At 40.8% G+C, this 26,061-nt stretch overlaps 2 protein-coding genes across 2 annotated transcripts in view; both read left to right on the top strand.

Annotated features, from left to right (window-relative positions):
- Positions 1 to 7,153, top strand: part of glis1a (GLIS family zinc finger 1a) — a 63,414-nt gene extending 56,261 nt beyond the window's left edge. Inside the window, exons 7-9 of the mRNA XM_008291793.1 lie at positions 3,537 to 3,670; positions 3,752 to 3,850; positions 5,809 to 7,153. Of these exons, the coding sequence (XP_008290015.1) occupies positions 3,537 to 3,670; positions 3,752 to 3,850; positions 5,809 to 5,945 (370 nt within the window). The 3' untranslated portion in view covers positions 5,946 to 7,153. The remainder of the gene's footprint in view (positions 1 to 3,536; positions 3,671 to 3,751; positions 3,851 to 5,808) is intronic.
- A 10,605-nt stretch (positions 7,154 to 17,758) lies between these two features.
- LOC103364631 (leucine-rich repeat and transmembrane domain-containing protein 2) lies at positions 17,759 to 20,496 on the top strand. Its single transcript, XM_008291799.1, has 2 exons — positions 17,759 to 17,885; positions 17,962 to 20,496. The coding sequence occupies exon 2, from the start codon at positions 17,964 to 17,966 to the stop codon at positions 19,167 to 19,169; it is 1,206 nt and encodes a 401-aa protein (XP_008290021.1). The 5' UTR covers positions 17,759 to 17,885; positions 17,962 to 17,963; the 3' UTR covers positions 19,170 to 20,496.
- Positions 20,497 to 26,061: the final 5,565 nt, after the last annotated feature.

A 26,061-nucleotide genomic window follows, 5' to 3' on the forward strand; every position in this document is an offset into this window, starting at 1 on the left:
TTGGGAAGATCAAAAAAATGCATCAAAGGAAATCTGCTTTGACACAAAATCACCTGGATGAGAAAAAAAAAAGTAAAATTGCACATATTTGTTTAAAGTTGTCCTGTAATTCTATTTTTCCAAATGTCAAAAGAAGAGGTGTTGAAAAGAGTTTTTCTTTCTGACATAAGTCCTCTTTGCAGTAATAACACTGCATTATATTGCAAAGTAATGCCAACCTTAGATCTCAGGTACATGCATTTGGCGGGCATCCATGAAAACAATTCTATGCAATAAACACCCAGCATCTACCACCTGTAGCAACATTTCACCAGGATTTCTTCACATTTAGGTGTAAAAAACGGTTTCAAAGTTCACCAGACAAAGTCGTATTTTAGTCACTCTTATGTTTGGGTGTCTGTGTGCGTTCCCTGGATGTGTAACTGGGCTCGCTTTTAATGCAGCATCTCCCAGCCTCAAAGTGTGCAGCCAGAGCTTCCATGAAGCAATGCACAATCTGTCCATTGACGTCTCTTTATAGCGGCTGAGGATGTCATTGAATCCCACTGGAGCCCGCAGTACACGACGACCTGCCAAAGCCAATACCAGACAAGCACTTGTTTTTCCCCCAAATGACTTAGCGAGACGTTAAACACGTGAAAGTAAATTATCTTTGCTTCGCGGCACAGCCGGCATCATGCTCTGACCTCATAGGCAGGCGAGTGTTTACTCTGGCTGGGACGAGCCATTTCGACTTCTTTTAATACTTGAGGGATTCAGAGGCTCCGCAGCGAGGCTCGTCCATCAGCGGGTATTTGTGATGTGCAGTGTTTGTATATTTTGTGGTCGGCGGGGGGAGGCTGGATGGAGCTGGATTGGCTCTTCGGAGCGGCATGTCCATCAGATACAGACCCACTAACCAGGATGGGCTCTCACACAGAAACACTATTATACAATTTGAAGGATGGAGAAGTAATGAAGTTTACTTTATAGAAACTCCGAGTGACATCGGACCCAAATAGCCGGTTTAACTGAAATGTTTGACATGTCTGCACATTTTTGTATTTACTGCAGCCCCGACATGAAATGAGCGCACTCTGGTTTCTCTAAGTACCTCATTGGTAGCGCTTAGATCACATTAAATCTCCATCTGTATTACACACATTTAACATAATCCCCCATGATCCAGTAAATCCATATCGCAGAAATACTTCAGCATCTTTTCCTCAACCAGAATTGAAAACAGATCAGTTTTGCGAGCGCTCGTTGGCACCAGGTACAATGTGCATATAAGCAAAAGATCTTGGATTCCTCTCATTCCAGATAAACAGTAAGCAAAGCAGCTGGCTGCAGTTAGTCAGCAAGAAAAGAAAAAAGAAAGAATACGATCACAGAAACGGTTTCCTGAGGTCGTGCTGACAGCCGTTTCCCTCAGGCGTGGGCGCCATGCGAAGCTTGTGCATCTGAGCGGCCACGAAACAGCAGATCGGCCCAGCACGGCTCAAACATCTCAGCTATGTTGTTGCAGTGCTGCAAGAATGTAAGCCGTGGAGCAGCCGCCGTTGTTTATAGTCAAGGTCAGCGCCGATGGTTAAAGGGGCCAGCGAGGGGCGAATCCAGAGACGTGTTGGATTCTTGGGCCTCGCAGTCATCGCAGCACATTCATTGCACTATATCAAAGTGCATGTTGTTTACATAATCCTATACAAAGCCTGGTCTTTATTACCCCGGGAAGCCACAGCCATCTGTAAGTTATATCAGTTGGGGTTTCAAAAAGTCCTTCTGATTAATTTTGGCTTTTATTGTGTTTCTCCACTGAAAGCAGAGACTGTTAAATTAAATGTAATAGCATTTGACATGGGAAATGGGTAATAAAGAGACCTGGGGATGATAAATGATAGATATGTAAAGGAATCTCCAAACATTTCCTTTTTTTATAGCCGGTCAGATGCGAATATAGACGGCTCTCGGGCCGGCAGCCATCGGTATCTCTGACAGGGCCTGGCTTGTTTATGAAGCTCACTAAAAGCCTTCCAGGAGAAAAACCCAAGGCCGCCCGGCTCTCCGGGGACCAATATGGTACAGTACATCATCCAGGAGAGCTCTCAGGCCACATGAAACGCTGAGAGCGAGCGCTTTGAAGGAGGAAGGAGAGGGGGGCGACTCAAATACCATACTGGGGGTTTTCAGCTGCATATCTCCTCGGAGAGAGATTCGGCTGCCTTTCTTTCTTTCTTTCTTCTTGGCTCCACTGACTCATTTGTTTCCATGTTGAGTCAGAGCGTTTTGTGCACAGTCAGCACATTCTTGCAGCGTAGCGACGGATACAGCAAAACCCGCCTACATGACCCCCCTGAGAGGGGAACGCTTCCTTATGTAAACTGTACTGTTTGTAGACCAGAGGAATTTGTATGTTTGTGCCGTAGAACCGCTGCTGCCACACTGCCAGCTTTTTGCTTACCTGCACAAACTACCATTAAAAAAAAAAAATCACTACATTTATCGCTGTTTTTCTAATTAATAAAGCACTATTAAAGAAATTACCTCAACTCGAAGAGCCATGACATCAACATCATTTTGCCAAAATAATATTTCTTGGCCTGGGAATCTTGCGGTTAAGTTAGCAACGCCCAAGAAACACTGATGTACATCTGTGTGTGACAGAAACCTTCAACGGTTCAGCAGAACTGAAGTTCCAGCTAAAAAAGCATTATTATAAAAACATGACTGGGTTGTGTCATACAGCTCTTTCATCCACCTCAACACAAAATGTTACTTTGAAAGTTAAAGTCTGATGAAGGCGTTTCATTTGCTCTTAAGATGTGTTTAAACAACTTTTTTTATTTACTTTTTGAGAGTTGAGGAAGATTGGTACCACTCATGTCTGTGCAGTAAATATAAAGCTACAGCCAGCAGCCGCTTGACTTAGCTTAGCAAAAATAACAGCAACAGAAGTTACTCTGTTTAAATAAAATACACCCATCAGCACCTCTTAAGTTGACTAATTGACAATCTGCTTACATTACCTATCAGATTTTTACAATAAATGTTAGGTAATGTTATTGTTATAGATTAAATTAGCCAACCGTAAAAAAAAAAAATACAGCTAAAACAATGAGTTGATTAATAGAAAAATAATTCACAACCGTTATTTTTCATTTCAAAATAAAACCAGCTTCTCAAATGTGCTGCTTTCCATTGTAATTACAGCTATCTTCATTTATTTCTAATAACTATGAAGTTGAACTGTTTGTTCCAGAAAGCATTTCAACCTTTGATTATAACAATAAATTCCTGAAATCTAAAATAAAGTTTAAAAAAAAGAGCTCCACCTTGACTTGCTAGTTTTGTTTTGTTTTTTTGCAGCAATGCATCCAATGTTATCATATAAAACAGTAGTTTAAAGTGAGACTACTTTTATTTCAACACTGAGCCAAATTATTGTTGCATCCATAATGTCAAGTAGCATTATGAAGACAGAACTTGTACCAGAGTACTTTTACTTTGTGAAGCTACATGTTTTATGTCAGGGCACTGAAAACCTCATGTATCACCAGGAACAGACCGGCGTCCTTGTTCGTGTCCGCTGACGTCAGCACAGTAAACTCGTCCTCCGACAGAGTCGACGTCCGGCTGCAGGGCTACCAGAAGACCTACAGCCACCAGCAGCAAGTGTTCTCGCAGCAGCAAGGTACTGACAGAGTTCACCGACCTAATGTCAACGCAGCATATGCCGCCGGTTTTTAATGTCGTCATCATTTCCTCTGTCAAGGCTGCCTGTATGGAGAAGGCAAGGTGGTCCAACCAGTCAGCGATGGAGGTTTTGAACCTTCCAGTTACTTCACAAATCCGTCCACCTCTCACTCAACAGGTAAAGTGAAAAAAAAGAAGTGGTTTGGTGGTTGAAACTTTCAAATACAACAATCCATCATTCACTCACATTTCATGGTCGGCTGTGTTGTAGACTGCAGGTATGAGCACTATTTCCACATCAGCTATATGCATGTCACAGTTTTCTGGATCCCCTTCAACAACAGCAACAACCTCTGAGCAGCAACACTGATAATGTCAAGATTTGACAAAGATTTAGATTGTGCATTAAGACAGGCCTTCTTGGTTCTTTCTATTTTAATATTAGTGACAGCCTCCCTTCCCTTGACTTTGCAGCAACATCGTCGCTGCATTCTGGGCTTTGCACCGCCCAAGATGATGTTAGTGAAACATAAATAAATCAGAGTGTTTCTGACCCATATAGTAGAAAGATAATGAGCTGTAGTCAGAGCATCCTACACAGCACTATGTCAGAGAATGGTCTGACTGTACGTGTCTGGTTGAGGAGAGGTGAGACGCAACTCCAATGCAACAGTCTAAACAATGTGTTGTTTCCATATTTGACAATTATCATAATGCCCCCTTTTCCTAAGACAGCAAGCTATATTAGCTATTCCAACTGGGGCAAATTAAATGCCTTATAGACTAGTTTTGAGCATATCTGGGCCATAAAAGTTTAAATACTTGTCCTGGTTAATAATGTGCACTTACAGTATGTCACAAAAGTGAGTGGTCACATTTCTACCAATACTTTATTATATCTTTTCATGGGACAACACTGAAGAAATGACACTTTGTTACAATAATAATTTATCAGATTTATATAGCGCTTTTCTAGACATGGAAAGACGCTTTACACTGTCAGTGATTCATTCACACACATTCATTCTGGTGGTGGTAGCTACGATTGTAGCCACAGCTGCCCCGGGGCAAACAGACAGAGCCGTGGCTGCCATTCTGCCCCTCCAACCACCACTTCAAACAATCCATTCATACGCATTCACAGCAGGCAAGGTGGGTGAAGTGCCTAGTCTAACACAGCGACCATGACACAGGTTATAAGGGGGAATCGAACCGCCGATCTTCTGATCATTGACCGACCCGCTTTACCATCTGAGCCACAGCTGCCCATCAACGTAAAGTACTCAGTGTACGGCTTGTATAACAGTGTACATTTACTGTCCCCTCAAAATAACTCAATACACAGCTAATAATGTCTAAACAGCTGGTGAAAATGTGTGACATACTGTATATATATTTATATTTAGTATTTTACCTTGATGACCTTGAAATCTGGAGTTTAAGTTTCTCTAAATGTACTGCATCTGAACAAAATAGCTGCTTTTTAGCAAAATTATTATTCTTAAACCTGAAATAATAGGAGTTTTTTTTTTTTTGGCCAACTGGGAGCAACAGGAAGTAGCTGTAACACCACACTTACTGTATTTGAAGTAATAGAGTGAGCTTGTCAGGAAACAGTATGTTACAACATTGACATCCATATAGAGTTGTGTTTCGTGCCACATGGTAAACATATGTCCCATATTCTCTCTCTCTGCTCTTTAGCTGCTAAATGCTCCACCATGTTCACCAGCTAGTCGCTAACATTTGCTGTTTTATGCTGGGAAGATTGTGCACTGAGTGTTTGTAGAGATCTTTCACTGAAACAGCTGCTGAAAATGACAGTATGAGAGTGAAACAAAACAGTATATTAGACCGGACAGCTGAACAGTGAGCAGAGACTGACTCGCCGTCCAGCGCTGCGGATTCAGACGATAATTCTTTGTAGGTTTCACGTCGACATGATGTTTTCATATTGTGCTTTGGTGTGTTGTTCCATATCGGTTCCAGGAGTTAGGAGGGCAGCAATTCTGTTCTAATTTCTTAAATGCAAAGATAATCTTCTGATCTCTTCAGTTTATAATTATTACCAGGACTCTCCTCTACGTGATAAACTGCAGCTGCTTTAAGAAGAAACGATTGTTTTCCTCTTGTCAGGGTTCGACTTGCTGCAGGACCTGCAGGGCCAGGCGGGCGGCGGATACAACATGTCGACAGACGACAGCTTCCTCTTCCAGGCAGGAGGCGTCGACCGCTGCCTCAATCAGATCTACTCCATCTACCTGGACTCATGATGGAAACCCAAATATAAAATCACTTCCAAAAAGTAAAAACAAAAACAGGAAGAAATGCAGCATAAATGACGTGTGACGCCCAACAGTCACGCCAATAGTATGCTGAATGTATCAGCGTTGTTCCTCTTCGTGGGAGATGTGAACAGAATGTCAGTGTTCATGGTACAAACTAAAATGCAAAAATTACTCCAGTCTGAAAAACTGGAGGCAAAACTACACGACCAAAATAGGAAATCTGGTGAAATCACAGCTGTAAATAGCAGTGACTTTTGTTTTCAGAGATGACCACAGCATTCGTGATCTGGATAAAATGAGCTGCACCATTTATTTTTTCTCAATCAATGAGGATATTTCTGCCTCCACAACCAGCTTGGACTCCAGGAAATATTAAAATGCAGTGGTTCCCAACTGAAGGTCAATACATAAATATGCAGAAGCAGATCAGCCAATCAGAAATTATACAAATTTAATCTTGACTTATGTTTTCTTTGTGTGAAATGCATTTTTTTTTGTACCTTTTGCGGTCCAATTCAAAAGGAGAAAATCTGTGAAGACGAGAGGAAAATAACTCAGACCTGCGTACGTTGCCACAGATGAGGCATGTGGCTTCATTTTTAAGCCTCACAAGCCAAAAAGGTCAGGAGCTATTCTGCTATAATGCATTTAGCAGTCAAAACACACAGTCAGTGTGTGTTTAGCAGCAGCCAAATTACCTTGTAACTAAAGTGCACTAAAAGTGTCATTGAGCAACTTCCAGCTGCGTGTTGCTGGAGAAGAAACTGCAGCAGTAAAGTGAAGCAGCGCCGCCCTCTAGTGTCCGAATGACAGAAATATTCTATAAACACAAACAGTGGGTCGGTGTGGATGGAACTGACAAAACAAAAACACAAAAACTGCACTAAAGTATATGTTACTCCCACCGATCAAGACATCAGTATAGTCTTTTCTTTAATCTTCTCTCTCGCTGCTTTGTCACGCCGCCTTTATTTGTTGTACAGTTTCCATCAGTGTTGTGTTCAGTGAGAGGGACGTGTGCATCGTTTACAAGAACTTCCCTGCACTCTTTTCTGTCTTTTAATGACCAACCAGAAAATGTTTACACTGATTTTGTAGCAACCCAAAGATTTCTCGTTATTGTCTTTGAACAGTGTATAGACTGTAAAAATGCATCTGTCTTTTATATCTAAATAAAGCGAAACCTGTTTGTATGTTTGTTTTCTAGTATTTGGTAACTAATCTCCAGTTTATTTTCCTCAATTTTTCAGTCATAAATTGTCAGAAAACTACATCTTCAGGTTTCAGTGTTCAGTTCAATATGATAAATGACAAAGAAAGGTGGTAAATGTTAAGTTGAATGAGTGTATGTTTGGCATTTTGGTGTGAAATGTGACTGAAACTGATCACCAAGATGAGCCTCTGATGCACATTATTTCGGCTTCTGCAGTCGCGTTTAAATCCATGTTTAAGGTGTGAATGATGTGAGTGAACTAATGCTGCCATCTTTTGGTCAAAAATTTAAAACCAGCAGGACTGGCAGTGGAGGTTTCTCTTTGCCACCTTACATTGTGGAACATTTACACCGAACCTGAAGGTGAGAAGAAATATGAATATTCCTACAATATAGATTGGTGTTCAGAAGTCTGAGACCACATTGAAAGTGGGTCATATGTTCGTGTAAACCTGGAAATAATCAGAAATGCAAAAGAACAGAGGAAATTCTGACATTTAAAATTCATTTGAAGCATCTCAGATGTTTCTAAGTCGGCAGCGATCACCTTTGTACAAAAGGTCAGATTTCCTTGAGACATTCTGTTGAAGTCGTGTTCAGATGACACTCAGCTGGATTTGATCAACTCAGAGGTTTATTCAACTAAATCAACTTGCAGCTATTGTTCACCTGGTTTAAATGTGACTGAGCCTTAGGTTTCCAGCAGAACATTGCTCACTAAGCAGCGCTATGATACTGGAAAAGATGACATCAGAACTGAGTGAAAGTGTCACATGTTCTTATTCTGAGTGTTAAATCGTAGACTGAAGGTTTCTGAGGAGGCAGTAGCTTTAAAACACTTTGTGGAAACTGGATCAGTTGGATGCAAAGCACAAAGTGAGCACATCATCAGAAGATAAATGCATCAAATTGTGTTTGCTGAGAGGCTGAGAGATAGAAAAGCAACTTCATCACAGATAAATAGTTTACTGATTAACGAACACAAGACTCCAACCAGCAGAAGTCCTGTCAAAAGACAACAAGCAGAATCTCTAAACTTCTCAGGAGGAGAAACGAGGCCAAGCTGTTGGAACAGGCAAAGACAAGCCAGCAGTTTACAATGGATAATGAAAAAAAAAAAGATTTGCTGATGAATCCCAGTTACAGACTAGTGGCAGGAACAGAAAGATGTGTGTGAGGAGACCAACAATAGAGAACAACACAAACAAAATGAAGAGTATTAAACTCACAGTGAAACATGCTGCTGAGAATATTCAGGCTCTGATGTGGTTTTGTTGCTCTGCAGTGGGTCGACTGAAGGAGGCTGCATGTACTGAGGGAAACAGGGAATAACACACTGTTCTTCTGTGACAAGAAATATAACAAACAATATCAATAATGTGGTTCCTCGAAAACACCTTTACATCTGGTTATTTATGCAACTTTTCAATCAGCCAGTTATTTTCACATCAAACATTAAAGAGACCTGACTGTCCTCACAAATATCACAGTTAGCTAAAGAACAACACAGTAGTGTGATTAATAACACCAAATTACAAAGAAAAGTTGTTGATCATTTATTAGCAGATTTGACAACTTCTTAATAACTTGTAACTGTCCAGTTTTGGTGTGTTAGAAGGTTGATTAAAAGACATAATGCTAAATGAGACAGTGACAAGTTAGAATCTACCAAATCTATTTAATCCAGTTCAGTTGCTCCGTTGGGTTTTGAAAACCAAAATAGCGCCAAAATGATGACGTATATTATGTGCGCGTTGGAAACCCTCCATGGGAGTTGTAGTTTTTTGGACACCGGCGCTTAACTTTGTCAAAATCGCGAAAGTTTCAGCACAATGCGTTAGTGGACGAACATTTAAGAAAAGGTTTATAAATCCCCAGAAGCCTCTACCCTTTATATCAAAGATAATGAAACCAATTCTAAAAGAGAGGCAGGGTTCAGTTAACAGAACAGATTAGCTCGGAGCCGGTTAGCCTTACTTACTATCACAGCAGCTCCAAAACTCGGTAATTAACATGTTACATGTCTTCAAAAATAAACAAAAATAAATAAGTAAATAATAATTCAAATGACAAGGTTGAAAATGAAATGTTGCAGTGTGCTGTAGGTGTAAAATATTTTGAATGCATCAGCAAAGACCATTAATATAATTTAAATAACGAGTCAACTTTTATACTTTTCCTTTAATCTGCCTTTATTATTATTTTCCACTCACTGAAAGAAGATTAAAGAAATAGTGTTTTTGTTGTCTGTTTGTTTGTTTTAAAGTGGGAGCGTTACATCTTTATCTTTAGCTAATCAAAATGAATACATAAATACATATTTTCTTTATGAATATTTTTAAAAAATATTTATATTTTTATATGTAGACTAGTAACCAATAGTCAGTTTAACCTTCTTTTCTGTAGTTCATTCTAACTTCTACATTTTTGTAGAAATTGTTCCGGTGTTTTTATTGTCTAATACTTCGTTTCTTTTTTCTTTTTTTTTTTTTTTTAATTCATTTTGTGCGGTGTCGTAGTTTTCTATTTTTTGCCTTGAGTTTTAACTTGACCTTTATTGTTGAGTTATAAAACTAAATCTTCTAAAGTAGACTTTATTATATCATTCTAATCTTTTTTCTATTTAATCTTATTATTCCTCGCAAGTGTATAATTAAACGATTCAAAAAGATCCACTTACACAAGTAAAAGTCAAACTGCAGCCACTGATCATTGATCCATGTGACAGTAAATGTCTGTCAGCAGCCACCAGGTGGCGCTCTGTCCTCAATCAGCCGCAGCCGCTCACTTCAACTTTGTTCAGAGTTCAGAGAGGATCAAATCTGTCGTCTTCAATCAGACCAACCAGCTCATAAACGCTCTCCAGCCGAACATCGTGTGTGGATAAACTTGATTAACACCTTCGCACAGGAACAGGAGGCTGGACCTCCACGTTCCGCCCGGAGGGAGACACACCCTCAGAGCCGGAGGAGGAGAGCTCCAGCCGGCTGCTGGATGGATGCAGAGAGGAGGGAGACGCTGCTGATGTCTGGATCCTCCATCAGAGACTGAAAGCTGCAGCCACAGGTAAGAAAACACATTTACACGCTACATTCACACCTGGACAGCTTATTGATACAAGAAAAACACACGTGCAGTCACGTTTTAAGTTGTTTTACTGTTTTGTTTTGTTTCTGCTGATCATCACTGTTTTGGTTTTGCATTTTACAGTAAAAACCAATCAGGGTTTACATCTGTGAAAGTGTGCAGAGCTGTGGCCACATTTTAGAGGCAACAGGTTCAAATGTCTCCAGTGCAAAACCAAAAAAAAACAAAAAAATAAAATTTTTTTTCTTCATATTATTGACTCAGTAGAACCTCTCAAATGTTCTTAACTTTAAATAAGTATATTGTCACAGTATTAAGTGAAAATGAGCTAAATTAGATAGAATTCATGGACATTAAATCCCCCTAAATGCAGAGAAATAGCACCAGTAATGTGCTCAGTGCACCCTCAGCTGCAGCCCAGAAGTCAGCCAGATATTTTATGCTGAAAAGCTGCATGAAAGCAGAATGGGGACCGTTATTTCAGAGGAAGCACCACTGCCAGAGAGGATGTAGCAACTGACATTGTTAGCCAGTGAGATCATCCATTCTCCAGATTTAAATACCCAGTTTTGGATGAAGGGCCGTCACCCTCGTAAGGAGCAGAGACTCTGCAAAGTCCACCGGTGTTTGTGTGTCAAACTCCAAAGATCAGCTCCCGTTGTCAGTGTTTGCACTCAGCGCCTGCTTGACTTGAACTGACAGAAACCCCAAACAAGACAGCAGACGGTCGACTCTCACCTTTACACTGTTATCACACTGAGACGGGAGTTTGACTCTTCAGGCTTGAAGCTGTCTGAATCGGTGACTCAGATGAAACCAAACACGGCTCAAGTAAACATTTGGACTACAGGATCCAAATCTAGTTAAATTATTACCTGCACGCAACCCAGTACTTTTCCTTTTCCGTGTTCAGAGTGATTGTATCTGTCTGTTGATAGCCATCAGTCAAACAGAAGTCTTTCATAGCGACGTGCCGCATGCAAATGAACACGGAGCACTACAGGGGTTCAATTCACCAAATTAAAAAAATAAAAAAATCAAGAGCTTGAGATGAAGAAATACACGTTTGGGTTTTTATCAACTTTGCTGTCTGTCTTCTTCCTTCTTTTCCATTTTTATGAATACATCGCTGCTTTATGATGAAGTTTCAACACATAAATTGGCCTCACAGAACATGTCGAGTCACAGTTTTGGAGACTTTAGTTGTGAGTCAGTAGGCAAAGTTCTCAATTTAGAAATCTGTCTTTGTTCAATCCCTCAGCTATGGTCATGAGCTTTGGGTGGTGACTGAAACTGATGCAAGTGTCCAAAATAAGTTTTCTCCATCGGGTGGCCTGGCCTTGGCGGTAGGGTGAGGAGTTTGGACATTCGGAGGGAGTTCAGGTTGGAATCGCTGCTCCTTTGTGCCGAAATGAGCTCGCTGAGGTAGTCTGATGCCTCCTGGGTGTCGTCCTTTGGAAGTTTTCTGAGTCTGTCCAAATCAGAGACCCCGAGGTTGACCCAGAACTCAATGGAGGGATCACATATCTCATCTGGCCTGGGAATCCCCAATGAGGAGCTCTTCAACATTGCTGCAAAGAGAGATGTCTGGAATCACCTGCTTCGTCTGCAGATAAAATAAAATGGACGGCTGGCTAGATAGATGTGTGGATTCTAACAGGGAGGCATCTGATTGGCCCCAAATTCATCCTGGTGCCGGACAAAGAGCACAAACACACAGCCAGGGTCATTAAAAACTAACCACGAGAGGAACAAAAAGATGGATGGTGGGACGCCCACCGAGCTCTAATCTGGAATTACATGAAGAGAGAGAAGACACCTAGTCAGCCTGAACCCACAGAGGAACTGTGGGAAGCTCTCTAAGATGGTGCAACCAAGCAGCAAACCTCTGGGGCTGAAAAATGAAGCCAATGCCGAGGTGCTGAATGTCCACTTGAAGCTGGCTCCAGAAGAGTCTCCGTCGACCCTCATGTTGCAATAAGCATGCTTACAGCCAGGTACGAAGACAGTTTTGGTCTCCATTGTAGATTTCCCCGTTCATGACTACTGTCACCCATTTAAACTGTATTAAGGCGATCAGTTATGAATAATTAGGAGCCTTTAGGTAACAGGTGAGCATCATAGGACAGTCAATGGTCTCGAGATGTTTCCATGTCGGAAGAAGAAAGCTAGAATGGTTTTGAGTTTATTCTGAAGGCCGTTAATGTGTGTGGCGAAAGACGAAGGTGAATCCAGCCAGGCTCCCAGATATTTATAGGGTTTGATGGAGTATGTCAAATCCTATAAATATCTGGGCTTCTGGCTGCATTCATCTCAGACACATTAACGACCTTCAGACTAAGCTCAAAACCAGGCTGGGCCTTCCTCTTCAGCAATAAAGCCTCCTTCACTCATGCTGCTGAACACGCCCTCGTCATGATGGCAATACTCTCGATTCTGGACTACGGCGACATCATGTACAAAATGGCCCCAAGTACTCAAAAAAACTGGACACTCTTTATCACTCAGCCAGCTGCTTTGCCACTAATGCACCAGTCCACACTCACCACTGCGATCTCTGTACATTGGTGAGGTGGCCCTCCCTTCACCACTGGTTTCATTTAGTTTACAAGTCAATTCTGGCCGAGACACCTCCCTACCTGTCCTCTCTTCTTCACTTCGCCCATAATTCTTATCCTGCTAGGTCTAGTGAATACATCGAGCTCCTCATCCCCAATGCTTCTACTGTTTTTGGCCGTAACTCCTTTCGCTTTGCAGCAGCTAACGACTGGAACATCGTACAAAACACCTTCAAACTTACAACTTTGACTCCAATCACCACCGTCAGGCTTAAAATCCAACAGACTGTAGCTGACTGTTGCTCCTTTCACACTTTCACACACCTCATGCACATCTTTTCTCACCCAAATGCATATGCTCCCATGCTTCTCACTTGTTTACTTTTCCTCTATCTTATGTTTATCTATTTGTCTGTACTTTACATGTGTATTTGTTCCTGCTGGTGGCTCTTGGCCAGCTCATGTTTGCAAACGAGAACTGGTTCTCAAACATTTTTACCTGGTAAAATAAAAAAGCCTCACACACTCACCTCACACTCAACCTGTTTTTGGATTAACTATTTTCGTCACAAAGGTTCATCCATCCTTGTAAACAGTAGCTGGAACAATCTACCTGTCAAGTACATTAAAAACTGTGCACAAGAACTGGTGTCTTGGTACTTGGCAAATGGTTTCTTCCATTTGCTGCATTTTGCATGAAGCTATCTGATAAATAAAAACTATTCATTTAGAAGGAATCCTCACTTTTGATGACTAAAACTTTTCCACAGTGCTGTATTTATAAAGCTACTTTATGTGAAAGTGGTCATTTGCCGTGATGAAATCCTGCTGCTCCTTTCAGTTTTAGTGTCTTTCGGCTCATTGATTTGCTTTCTTACCATCAAATTTACTATTTTCACTCTCTGGTTCTGTCAGTGTCCGTTAGCTACGAACTGATGAGCACAGTAGATTCTCCTTTCAGGAGTGTGTGGAGACCAAAACAGAGTTCAAAGGAGAATGATATAGATGTTATATTCATCAGGTGTCCAGAAATGTGACTCCAGATCAGGGGTGTCCAATCCTGGTCCTCGAGGGCCACAGTCCTGCATGTTTTAGATGTTTCCCTCTTCCAACACACCTGATTCAAATGATCAGGATCGTTATCAGGCTTCTGCAGAGCTTGATGATGAGCTGATCATTTGAATCAGGTGTGTTGGAAGAGAGAAACATCTAAAACATGCTGGACTGTGGCCCTCAAGGACCAGGATTGGACACCCCTGCCCCAGATGAATGTTTTTGTGTGTTTGCACGTCAGCCAAATCAACCATGACATCCATGAAGTCAGCGTGAGATGCAATAAAATCAATACCCCAGCCTGTACTCGACTACTGCTGATGTATCCGTCAGCAAACATTTAACAAGAGATTACAGCGCAGAAATGCAAAACTAGCACTCAGAGTATCAACAAGTGGACCATTCAACGGTAAATGTCCTTCCTAATAAGTATCTGGGTCACAACTGTTTAAAAAACTAAAGGGGTCCATATCAGTGAACAGTGAACTTTCCCCACTGTGGGATCAATAAAGTTATCTTTATCTTTATCAAGATTTTTTTGTTAATATTTTAAAACTTACCATCACTTGTAAGATCCTGCAGCAGTGTGGGTTTAAAAGGCCGTTAGTGTCACATTCACAGCTTGTTTCTTGTTATTGCAGCTTAAAGGGTGACATCTTACCCAAAGAAACCTTCTAATATGAAAGACGTCACTGTACCGTCATGCTCAGTGTCAAACTTTCGATTCCCTCTTTGAATCCAAACTTACTCCAGTAACATATACATCCTCCTCCATACCGACCACAACTCATCCTCCCTTATACACATTCTGGATGTGTTAGATCATCTCTGCAGGCTGCAGATATCAGCTCAAGGCAGATCCTTTCTCTCCACTGACGCTCATTTCCTGCGTTTGTTCCAGAGCCTCGCTGCTCTGCTGATATTTTAGGCTGAGAATCCATCTCTATGTTTTAATTGACACGTTCAGTTTTGATTTGTGCCTCTTAAACAGGAGCTTGAATCACTTTGTGTGATTCAGTTTGTGGGCTCAGCTGTATGATGTCTTGAGGTCTGGGCCACATTGGCATGGGTGTTTTTTAAAATTTACCTTTAATTTACATGAACACAATATAAATTACACACAGAAGGACCCAAACAGCACAGACTAGACACAATCACAGCCTCCTTGCTGGAGAATTCACAATACCGATGTTTCAAAAGTCTGTTAGCAGAGGACCAGTCTGTGAGGGAGCCGCTAAGTGAAGCATTTCACAGCTCCAACCTGGAAACAAAAGAACAGTCCCTGGTGGCAACAGCAAAAGCTCACTCCTTTCACTTGTATGTTAATTACCTGTGAAAGAAGACGAGACAAACACCCAAAAGGCAAACAGCTTTCTCCAAAGATTCAGTGTCTAACTCCTGTGACATTTTGTTCTTTTGTAAAAGACAAAACTTGATTCCAGACAAGCAAATATGATTCTTTACGGTCATACAAGTTGGTTATCATGATCTCATATGATGCGTTCACTGTCATTAACCTGTTCCATTTATTCAGCTCTAAGTTTCCAGTTACAGAGGATAACACCAGCAGCTGAGATAAAGTTTGTTAGGACTGATTTGGAAATCTTGAATCTGTAGCGTCTTGAAACTTTGCTGAAAAGCTGCAGATTGAGGCCGATTGATTTTCTTCCACTCGTTGACGTGTCTCAGTTGGAGTCGTCACCTTTTGATTGCTGGTTGTGTTTCTTGGGATCACTGATTAAATATTCTCTGCTTGGAGTCGTTTCATTACGACTCCTGCTGCTGCTACAAAGAGCTCCGTCTCATCAGGAGGTGAAGTGAGGTTTCTTTGTGGTTAATGGAGTCTCCATGATCCCATCAGGCTCCAGCTGACAGCGGTGGTCCTGCCTAAACCCTCCTCTGCTAAAGAATCGGCCCTGTTGTTGGGGAGTTGGCACATTCCTGCCTCAGAGCAGCTTTCAGTCCTATTGTGGCGGATGAAACAAACACAGTCTCTGTCATCCTGCCTGCTTCTCATGTAAGTCATTTGGAAAAGACAGGCCTCATTTATGTCGACCACATGTGCGTTTGTGTTCACGCAGCGTCACAGTACACAGGAGTTTTAGGAAGTGACCGGCAATTAGCAGAGTTTCCTAAATGTTGTCATGTCACGGTCTCCTGACCAGAAACACGGCAGGAACCGAACCTGACTTTAAAAATAGTCCAGAGAGGTGAAATTACAGCGAAGTTCAGCACATTATGTCGGGGACCATCCTCAGAGTCATTTAGGTTGTTTTCTGCTCTTTGTGCTTTGATGTTGTTTGAACCTGCAGCCTGTTGCTGTGAACTAAAATTAGCTTTGTGGCTGAATTTATGTTTTCAGGCTCTATGATGAAAAAATAAAGTCTGAGTAGATTCATGTGAGCAGCAGTTTGTGCCTCTCAGATAAGCAGGTCACAGAGCTGACTGCTGTTTTTTCTTTTCTTTTCTTTTCTTTTCTTTTCTTTTCTTTTCTTTAAGTACATCAACCTGCAAAAAAACTTCAGAAAGTTAAAAAACTGTAGATCTGGATGAAGAAATATTGAGTTTCATAACTTTAGAAGTAGATCAGAAATCTTGTTTTTTTTTATCTTTAATTGAGAAATAATTTTTTATCCAAATGGATGAAAAAGTTTGAGACCTTTAGAAACACAGTAAGTGTCTTTAAGGAACCTTTAGCAACACTAGAAGAACCTTTTCGCTCCATTTTTTTTAAACATATCCACATTAATTTCCATGCAGAAGAAACCATAGTTCTGCAAACTCAAGGTATGCTTATACACATCCATAGAACTGATAATTGATGAACATTCCTACCAACTATTCATACATCCATATGATGCATGTAAAACCTTTATGGTGCAAGTTACAGCAAAATAACTTTTTACACTTAAACTCTATCCTGCAAACAAAAAGTCTTTAACATTCATCAACTGTAAAAACGGTGAAAATAAGAGCAAATATCTGTAAAACCTGGGTTCAAAGAAGTGCTTCATCTATTTATCTCAAAGGAATGTTTCTGTTTTTACTTCTTTAGTTTGTCTTTGCTTTGTTGCACATGCTCAACCTGCTGAAGGTGAAAAACCAAATCCACTGTTTTTTGATGCCATAATGAACCACATGTACGATTAGAACGTTTGACATATTGATGAAAAATAACATTTTATGTGTCTGATTATTATCCACGTACATATACCATCATGTATACCATACTTTTATTTGCTTTTTTTTCTATTTGTTTTGTTTTTATTTATAACATGTAAAGCGTTTTTGAGTTTGTGAAAAGTGCTCTATAAATAAAATGTATTGTTATTATCATATAGCATCGGACAACGCCATTAACTCAGATACACGACAGTTTTCTGCTGTTCATTGCAATCACACATGTCAATTAGCCTCATTGAACATTGTTGGGTACCAAAGTACTACTTTATTTGTCGAGTACAATCGTCCACTGTACTGAAGCAGGTCAAAGGGCTTAATGCAGTGATAGAACAACAGTTACAGTCAGATAACCAACGTAAACTCACACCAGTGACAAGGAAAGAAAGCAAAACTTTAAGCAACACTGTCCTGAGTTGATTCTTAAAGCACCAATGTTTCTGAAATAAACAACCCAAGAATGCAGGACCTTGTTCCGGAGTGCAGCTTTATTGATTTATTTGGATAAAAACAAGCACAACCCTGGTACTTTTTTACATCAGCCCAGATTTCAGGGGTCTAAAGTCTTTCTAGATAACCTTCTTCTTGCACCAGGATCCAGCTGTAACCTGCACTCATGTTTGCACAACTCCCATCTGTCAGTTTACTGCTCAGCCTTCATCTGAGAGTCACAGAAGCATCTGTTTTCTCTCCTGCAGCCAAACACTGGACTCCTGATCCCCAGTGATCCTGTCACCATGCCAACTGCTGCCACCCGCACGGCAACCAGGGGTCCTTGGAGAAGCTGAAGTGTGTTTACATCCCTGGTAGTAAAGAGGACCCAACAGGAGGCAGGTAGGAAAAGGAACAGGACACTGTTCTAGTTGTATATGCACTGATGAAGTCATGTTTACTGTCTCTTCTGTTTCAGACATGGTGGTCCGGTGGAGTCTCCTGCTGGTTTTCATGTTTCTGGTGAACACTGGACTAGTTACTGGATGTGTTTGTCCAGCTGCCACCATTTTGTCCCAGTTTCCCTCCGAGGTTCCTGCTGATGTCTGTTGCCTGAACTACTCCGGCTCTGCCTTCAGCTCTGTGCGCTGGTCTGTGTTTACCAATGAAACAAGTGTGGAGACACTGGACCTCTCCAACTGTAACATCAGCTCTGTTGACAGTAAAGGCAAAGAGGTGTCTTCACTGCAGAGGGTTTTATTGGCTCATAATAGACTGACTGAGTTGCCCCGGGAGTTTCTGGCCAACCAGCCCGGCCTGCTGGAGGTGGATCTGAGCGGGAATCTGCTCGAGGAGCTTCCTGAAGGCTTCCTTCAGGCCTCTGAAGGCCTCCAGAAGCTCTACCTGCAGGGGAACCAGCTGCGCGACCTCCCTGGAGCCGTACTGCAGAAACCCAGTCTTCAGAGGCTGGAGCTGGATGGGAACCGCTGGGACTGCTCCTGTTTGTTACTGGGAGGCGTGGAGGCAGGCGGGCAGGCCAACAGGACCACCAGACTGCAGGATCTGGTGGGGAACCTGACCTGCTCCTCTCCCCGACACCTGGCCGGCAGGACTGTCTTCTCGGTGAGGCTCAGCGACGTTTGCCGCCCGGCCGGCCTCACGGCGCTCTTCATCGTGCTGCCCCTCCTCATCCTCTCTGCCTTGCTGCTCTGCTGGTGCTGCGGGAGGAAGAGGAAGAAGAAAGAAACTCCTGTGTTCAGCATCTCGAAGAAAAGGGCTCCCAGCTCCAGCTGCAACGGTCAGAAACATCAACGCCACAAGCAGCTGCCGTCGGCCGCCGAGCCGAGCAAAGACTGCGGCAAAGAGGGCATCCTGAAGAACCAGCTGCTGCTGCGCCCGGCCTCTGCCCTGCTGGGCAGCACCAGGGACATCTATGAAGAGGTGGAGATCAAACTGGGCTCAGTGGAGTCTCTTCCCAGAGTCTCCTCACGCTGTTCCAGCTCCCAGGAGCCCGACGGGACCAGTAAGACAGAGCTGGACACAGTCAGCGTGACGGAAGTGATGAAAGACTCAACAGACAGAGAGAAAGCTTACCTGACTCAGTCCACAGAGTACTACAGCCTGGTGCCGGGTATCGAACTGGACGACTCGGACCACGGAGAGTATGAGAACGTCGACCTCTCGTGACGTCATCTTAAAGGAACAGTTTGACATTTTGGGAAATGAGCTTGTTTTAGTTCCAAGAAATCTGTAATGCTCACTTGTGTAAAAGCATCACAATGATTTAATAGGTCTTAAAATTCAACTCCAGAGTTGGTACAGGTTTCTGTATTTCTGTTTTTCTGTGGACAAGAACCACACAGTCCGGATTGTTTCAGCCACTGATTAGCTTTTTTAGAAATACCTTAAAAAAACACAACAAAAGGGGGTTTTTTTGTACTAAAACTGTGATTGCTCATAAATAATATATTATATTCCATTGTTAAAAAATATTTTCAGCAACCAGGGAGATGTTAGTCAAGCTTGGAATAAGGAGAAACAGTTAGCTTGGCTCTGTGTTAGGACTAAATCATCTGCATAAAAAAGATCATAGTGATTATTTTTGATGCATGTTGCAATTTGAGTCACGATTTTACTGGAAATTATAATTTTTTTCCTTTTTGGAATTAATATTACATCGACTCATCAGAATTTGTATTTAAGAAATCATCTGTGATTCAGTTTGGACCAATCAAAATAACATTTGCAGATATCTCATATATTATAAATAGTTCATCACGCTGCCTCCTGTTGGATTTTGGTCCAGTGAAGCATTTGAGCAGCGTCAGCAGAAGTAATGCTGTTAAAAGATTGTTAAAAAATGCTGTGAAATAGGAGGAACTAATCAGCGAGGAGTTTGTGGAGAACGAGAGCTTTGATCGTCAGAGACTTGTGGTCAAAACTAACTAGAACTTTAGCTTCAGGCTGGTCTGATATGGTCATGAACAGCTGGTCATTTGCAGATACAGTTCCAGAACCATAGTATGTTAAAACTTCAAGTCATGACATCTGTAGCTACATGTTGGCGTGGCAGAATTCCAGCTTAGGATATCCACGTCCGACTAATTCAGACTTAATTTAGGATATTTAAAAAGAACAATGCAGACAACTTGAATTGAGGGGAATTATAAGTATCTGAATTAGAATTGCAGACATCTACTATTTACATTTTAGATACCTGCAGGTAAATTGTGGATATCTGTGGTTAGAACACATAAATGGTAAAGGTGACATCATTTGTACTAGAAAAAAACAACAGTGTGGAATATCTGTAACATTCTTTTTGACGATCTAAAACTGATTTGCTGATATCTGCAACACACATCCAGCAGTTGGCAGTTGTGACCCTTAAAGGTCAGCACTGTTTTCATTAACCAACAGCATGAATTAGTACGTCTAAATTCACAAACTGTTGTCCCATCCATCCATCCATCTATCCAACCAACCAACCATTTTCTATACACCGCTTAATCCTCACTAGGGTGGCAGGGGGGCTGGAACCTATCCCAGCAAAGGCAGGGGACAACCAAGCACACTCACATTCACACCTGCGGACAATTTGGAATCACCAATTAACCTCAACATGTTTTTGGACTGTGTGGGAAGAAGCTGGAGAACCTGGAGAGAACCCACGCTGCACGGGGAGAACATGCAAACTCCACCCAGAAAGAGCCCGGGTTCCCCCACCGGGACGCGAATCGGCGACCTTCTTGCTGCGAGACAACAGTGGGAACCAGCTGCGCCACCTCGCAGCCCTTGTCTGATGTCAGTAAGATAACTTTTAAGCCTGAACAGAGCCAGGCTACCTGTTTCCATTTCCTCTTGTCGTTATGCTAAGCTAACCTCTTGGCTCCAGCTCCATACTTAAAGCACAGCTTTAGTCTATTTCTGGGCAAAAAATTGAACAAGTGCATTTCCCAAAATGTCTAAAATATAGTTTTAAATGCACTAAAGAGAGACGGTGTGTGAGTGTGTTGCAGAAAATGCAAGTTATCTACTGACAAAGACGTTTCGGTTCGACCTCTGTAGTATCACAATGCAAGAGGAAGTGATTTAATCCGGAGCTTTTCCTGTGGGACCTGAGGAACGCAGTGACGCTTTGAAAGGGAGGTCAGCTTTGCTTTTCTCTCTCTGGAAAAAAAAAAAAAAACAGTTTAAAAACACAAAGACATTTGTTCTATTTAATGCCAAACTCTGTGTGAGTGTACATTTCACGTTAAGACCACAAAGAACAGGACATATTTTTAATTGATGCGAAGTGGAGCAGGCTTTTGTACGTACGCTTCTTTACCTCACCCAAGTGTAATTGTTATACGCATTCCAGTTTGACTTGTTGCTCATTATACTGCATACGAGATGTTTCCTGATGAAGCTGCACAACCAGAAATATAGGTGCTGAACAGTGACTAATCCCGTCACAGTTCTCACACATAATTCAAAGCGAAATGTGGAATGTAAAGCTCAGAAGAAGCCTAAATATGTGTGTCATTCATTGTTAATGAAGGATAAACGGACACCAAAATGTGTGTATAGGTTGGAAAATGTGGCTGTGGCCAGGTCTAGATGCTGGTGAATGCTGGTTGAAGATAAAAATCTCTAAACCAGAGAGGAGACCTGCACAAAAGACAGAGCTGTCATTGTGAAGGTGCAGCACGCAGACACTCGATCGTTATCTAAGATGTGGAAAACAGACGGACGAATCACACCCACACTTGCTGGCTTTCAGAGCTAATTGGTTTGTGCTCGGTGAGAGAGACGAGGGTGCAGCGGAGGGTGTGGAGCTTCCTGGAATTGAAAAAAAAAAATGAGGTGTATTTTCCAGACGGGTTTTTCACATATTTCCCACCGCAGCTTTATTTATCGACATTGTAAGGATTACTGCTTTCCAAATGTCAGAAGCTCCACAGCTAAAAGACAAACAAACAAACGAATGAATGAATGAATGAATGTTGCATTTTGTACAGAAGAATTGTAAAATGGGCTCCAAGAGACGAAGGTCATGTCGTCTTTACTTTTGTTTTTTAGTTTATTTTTGGTTGATTTTAGCAAACTGGAGAAAAAAATATTCCATCATTGTTGTTTGTATGCGTGTCAAGATTTCCATTCCTTATAACGGCCTTGTTGTAATGGTTTACAATGATTTCTTACAGAGGTTCACAAATCATTTCTAGATTTCTGTTTTTTTATTTTCTTGATCTTGTTGGCTTAAATGATAACTTACTGGCAAATTTAGTTTTAATTGTAGCGAATTCAGTTAACACTCTCCATTAGTTTGGTGGAAACAGCTGCCAGTAAAAGACTTATTCATGCTTCCTGCTGTTTTTGTAAAACAAGAAGGCTGTAAAACATGTTTCTGCTGGCTGTGAAAAAAAAAAGCGATATATATATATATACTTTTACTAAGTTTGTAAAATAAGAAAAAAAAGTAAAATCACATTGTTAGCTATTTAACATGAGCTTACATGCTTTTAATTTACATTTTCTGTAACAGCCAGCAGGGGGCGACTCCACTGGTTACAAAAAGATACCTGATTGCATATAAGTGTACTATAAATCGACTCAACTCACTTAATTTGTTTTCTTTGTAAACATTTTCCTAATCAATTTAAAGCCTCAATCACTTGTTGCAAGACTTTTTGAATACAGCACGATGTTATTTCTGTAACTTATGATCCCGTTTAGAGTAAAATAGACAATAAAGCAGGATATGTTTTGAGATAACCATATAGGTTGACGTAACAACTCCTCCATGGTTGTAGTTCCTGCGTGAGTTGCGTTCAATAACTACATCTTGTTGTTTGACTCAGAGTTAATGTTGCAGTCAAATCCATCAGTTAATCCTGAATCAGCTGAAAGGACCGTTTATAGGTATATTCATGTACACATCTGCTTCACATTGAGCCTCCCTTGAAGTCCTGCCAAAGTTCTGTATATTTTCACATTTATCTTTCAGCGAAAAGTCTCAGATAACAAGTTTGGTTCCTGGTTCGCCTAAACTCAGATGGTCAATTGAGCGTTTTCAATGTCATCTGTAACCCCACAAACTGTTACCGCTAGCTAATTAGCTGGCATGCTATTATTCTGGCAAGGCTCAAAAAAGGATACCTTATTCCAAACTCTACTATACCGAGTATTTTTCTTATTATTTCATAATACAAATCTAAAATTGTAAAAGCCTGTTGTAGCAAATTATTGTTTATAAATATTAGGCAATAGCTGTTTAGCTAACGATGAACTGAAACCCCAAACACTGTGGATATTTTAAAAAGTTCTCGTACTCTCTTTTAGACTCTGTATATTCAAATTTGACCACTTTTAGGCCGACAAAATCATAAGTTTGGTCGGTTTTCACTTTTACCTTTAAGAGTCTTTTGCGATATCTGGACAGATTACATGTATTTATAAGCACAATGCTATCTCAGATAGCAAGTTTAGCATGGGTTGCTGGAGAGTAAGCTTTTGCTAAGGTTAGCTTAAACTCTGATAGCGTCCAGCCACTTAGTGCTTATATACTACAGTTATTTCATAATATTCTCTTTGGCCCCTGATCTGAAACTTGGTTACCACTAGCTAGTTAGCTTGGCATGCTAATAGTAAGCTAACAATGAAGTAAAACCGTACACATTGCAGCTATTTAAAATCCTAATTTCAGCCTTTATTAGCCTCAGTATATTTAAATTACTTTTTTTTTAAAAGCCAAAAACTATATTTAAATAACTACCTACGTTTACTATCCTCGTAAGATTTGAAGGCTAACAAAAGGTTTTGCAGCAGCGTTAGACGTTCATGTTAGAAAGTGAAACTTCACCAAACGCGCATCAACTTGACAGAATACATAGATATTTGTCTTTCATTTTGTTTGGAGAAGTTTGAAATGAAATCGGGCCTTGTAAAGTGTTTGATGGGCCTGTGTCTTTACCTGAATGTTTCAGCTACTTTGCTAACTACAGTAATAACAGTTCTTCCACAAAAACAATGGGAATACTGGTATCATATATCATGAAAGCACTGATTTTTGTCGTTATGTTTATACTGGAAGATGCACTACCTTGATTGTTTTTGTACACAAAACATTTTAAGATTGCTGAAAGAAAAATAAACCCTTTTCAAAAAAGATTTCTGCTTCATAATGGTGATTGATAGCCCCATAAACAGGTAATGGAGGACAGAAAAACCTAAACTCTATCATTAGTATATGTGAAAACATGCTCCAGATCTTTTCATTCAGGCTTTTTCTCTGTGGCCTCTCGGCTCTTTCTGCCCCGACAATGACCCGGGTCTGCCCCAGCTACCTGAAATCCCACTTTTCTTTTGAGCTCTGATTTCAGCCACCGTGGGAAGTTGTAATTACAGCATTGGGTTACTGAAACGATGAGCGCCGAGCTGCTTTCTCAGAGGTTTTAGCCCCGACCAGCGGATCAGGAAATGACTGGGCTGCTAATGCTGATCTGGGAGGTGGTTCATCTGCATGGATCAAGGTCACAGAGAGACCATTGTCTATAAATCTGACACACTGGAGCGAGAACCAAACATAGGAACGATAACATAATAGAAAGCAGAACAGGTGTTACAGAAAATTGTTGGGGGGAAAAAATCATAAAAATTGTGTAACAGAGCGCTGATCTGTGCTTTTATGGATAAACAGGATTATAAATGAACACGCCAACACACTATTAAGTATGTCAGGTGTTCTTTTTACTGTTTTCAGTCAATAAAAGGACCTTTGGGCGTCTGTTTATGGCACAAATACAGACAGCGAGGCCTCAGGGTCGAGCCTGGGAGCACGACAAGAGCGCCATCTAGCGACAGGAATTAAAATTTGCCATAAAAAATGCACATTGAGGATAATTTATTGTGACAAATACATAAATCTACAGGTAATAAATTCATCACAAGTTAAAAATGCAAACAGTGTAAGGCTGCAGATTCAGGCGGAGAATAGGGAAGTCCTCAGTGATCTCTGGTTTGGGCTCTGATGGAAGATACATGGTCCCATAAATATCCAGTCAGAGGACAGCAAACAGAGCCAGCGGATAAAACAGGACGGGAGAAAGAAGAGTCTGATTTACAGTGGACGGCCGTAACGATGTGAAAAACAAACAGGCCAACTGAGCTCAGCAGCCAATGACAAAGACTGAGAGACGGCAGCGATGGACCTGATGTTTGGACTGCTGACATGTTGTCACGGTCAGCGGTAAATAACATCCACAAGCTTCTGCTGTGCTGTGTGGGTTTTATTGGATTTACTGTGGTGAGGCTTTAGATCAGCTTAGTTAACAGGTCCAGAGTACCTGCAAGATTTGTTTAGCATATGTAAAAGACAATTTAATATCAAACTATTGCTTTCTATTACCTCAAATAAAAACTTTATTTTACCAGGAGCAACACAAACCAGATAAAAAATAGAATTACAAAACATATAACAATGGCTTACAGGCACTTGGACACAAATACAGAAAATAATTTAGATTCACAAAAGAAAACACATCAAAACACCACAAAAAGTGCAACTAAAATAGATGTTTTTAATATATTAAAAAAAGAGATAAAACTGTTCTTCACAGTATGTCCAAATGTAAAAAAAAAAAAAAAAAAGACTACTTCTCAGGAAGGATCAATATAAAATAAATATTGGTTTTGAACATTCCTGAGCGTGACGATCAATTAGTAGATTTACAAGGAAATTAATTTACAACTGTTGTATTTAGATAACACATTTTAGATCCTCTTTTAAATTGCTTCAGGAAATATATATTTTTGTTTTAAAACTTAAAATATTTATGTAACACATATTTTTCCTTATTTCTTGTGAAATAGTTTATTAGCTTTTGTGATAATAAAGTGAATATTTAGGGTTTTTGTTACATGTGAAAAGCAGTTTTAGATATTTTCTGACAATTTGTAGAATAAATAGGAGATAAAAAAAAACATATACAAAGTCACAATCCTGTAATCAACTCCTGCCAACTGTAAAATAATCAGAACACACTGTTGTGTTTACAAAGTGATTTATAGATGATACCAAAGACTTGGTGACTCT

Source organism: Stegastes partitus, unplaced genomic scaffold (assembly GCF_000690725.1).
Source record: "Stegastes partitus isolate 25-593 unplaced genomic scaffold, Stegastes_partitus-1.0.2 Scaffold763, whole genome shotgun sequence".
NCBI lineage: Eukaryota > Metazoa > Chordata > Actinopteri > Pomacentridae > Stegastes > Stegastes partitus.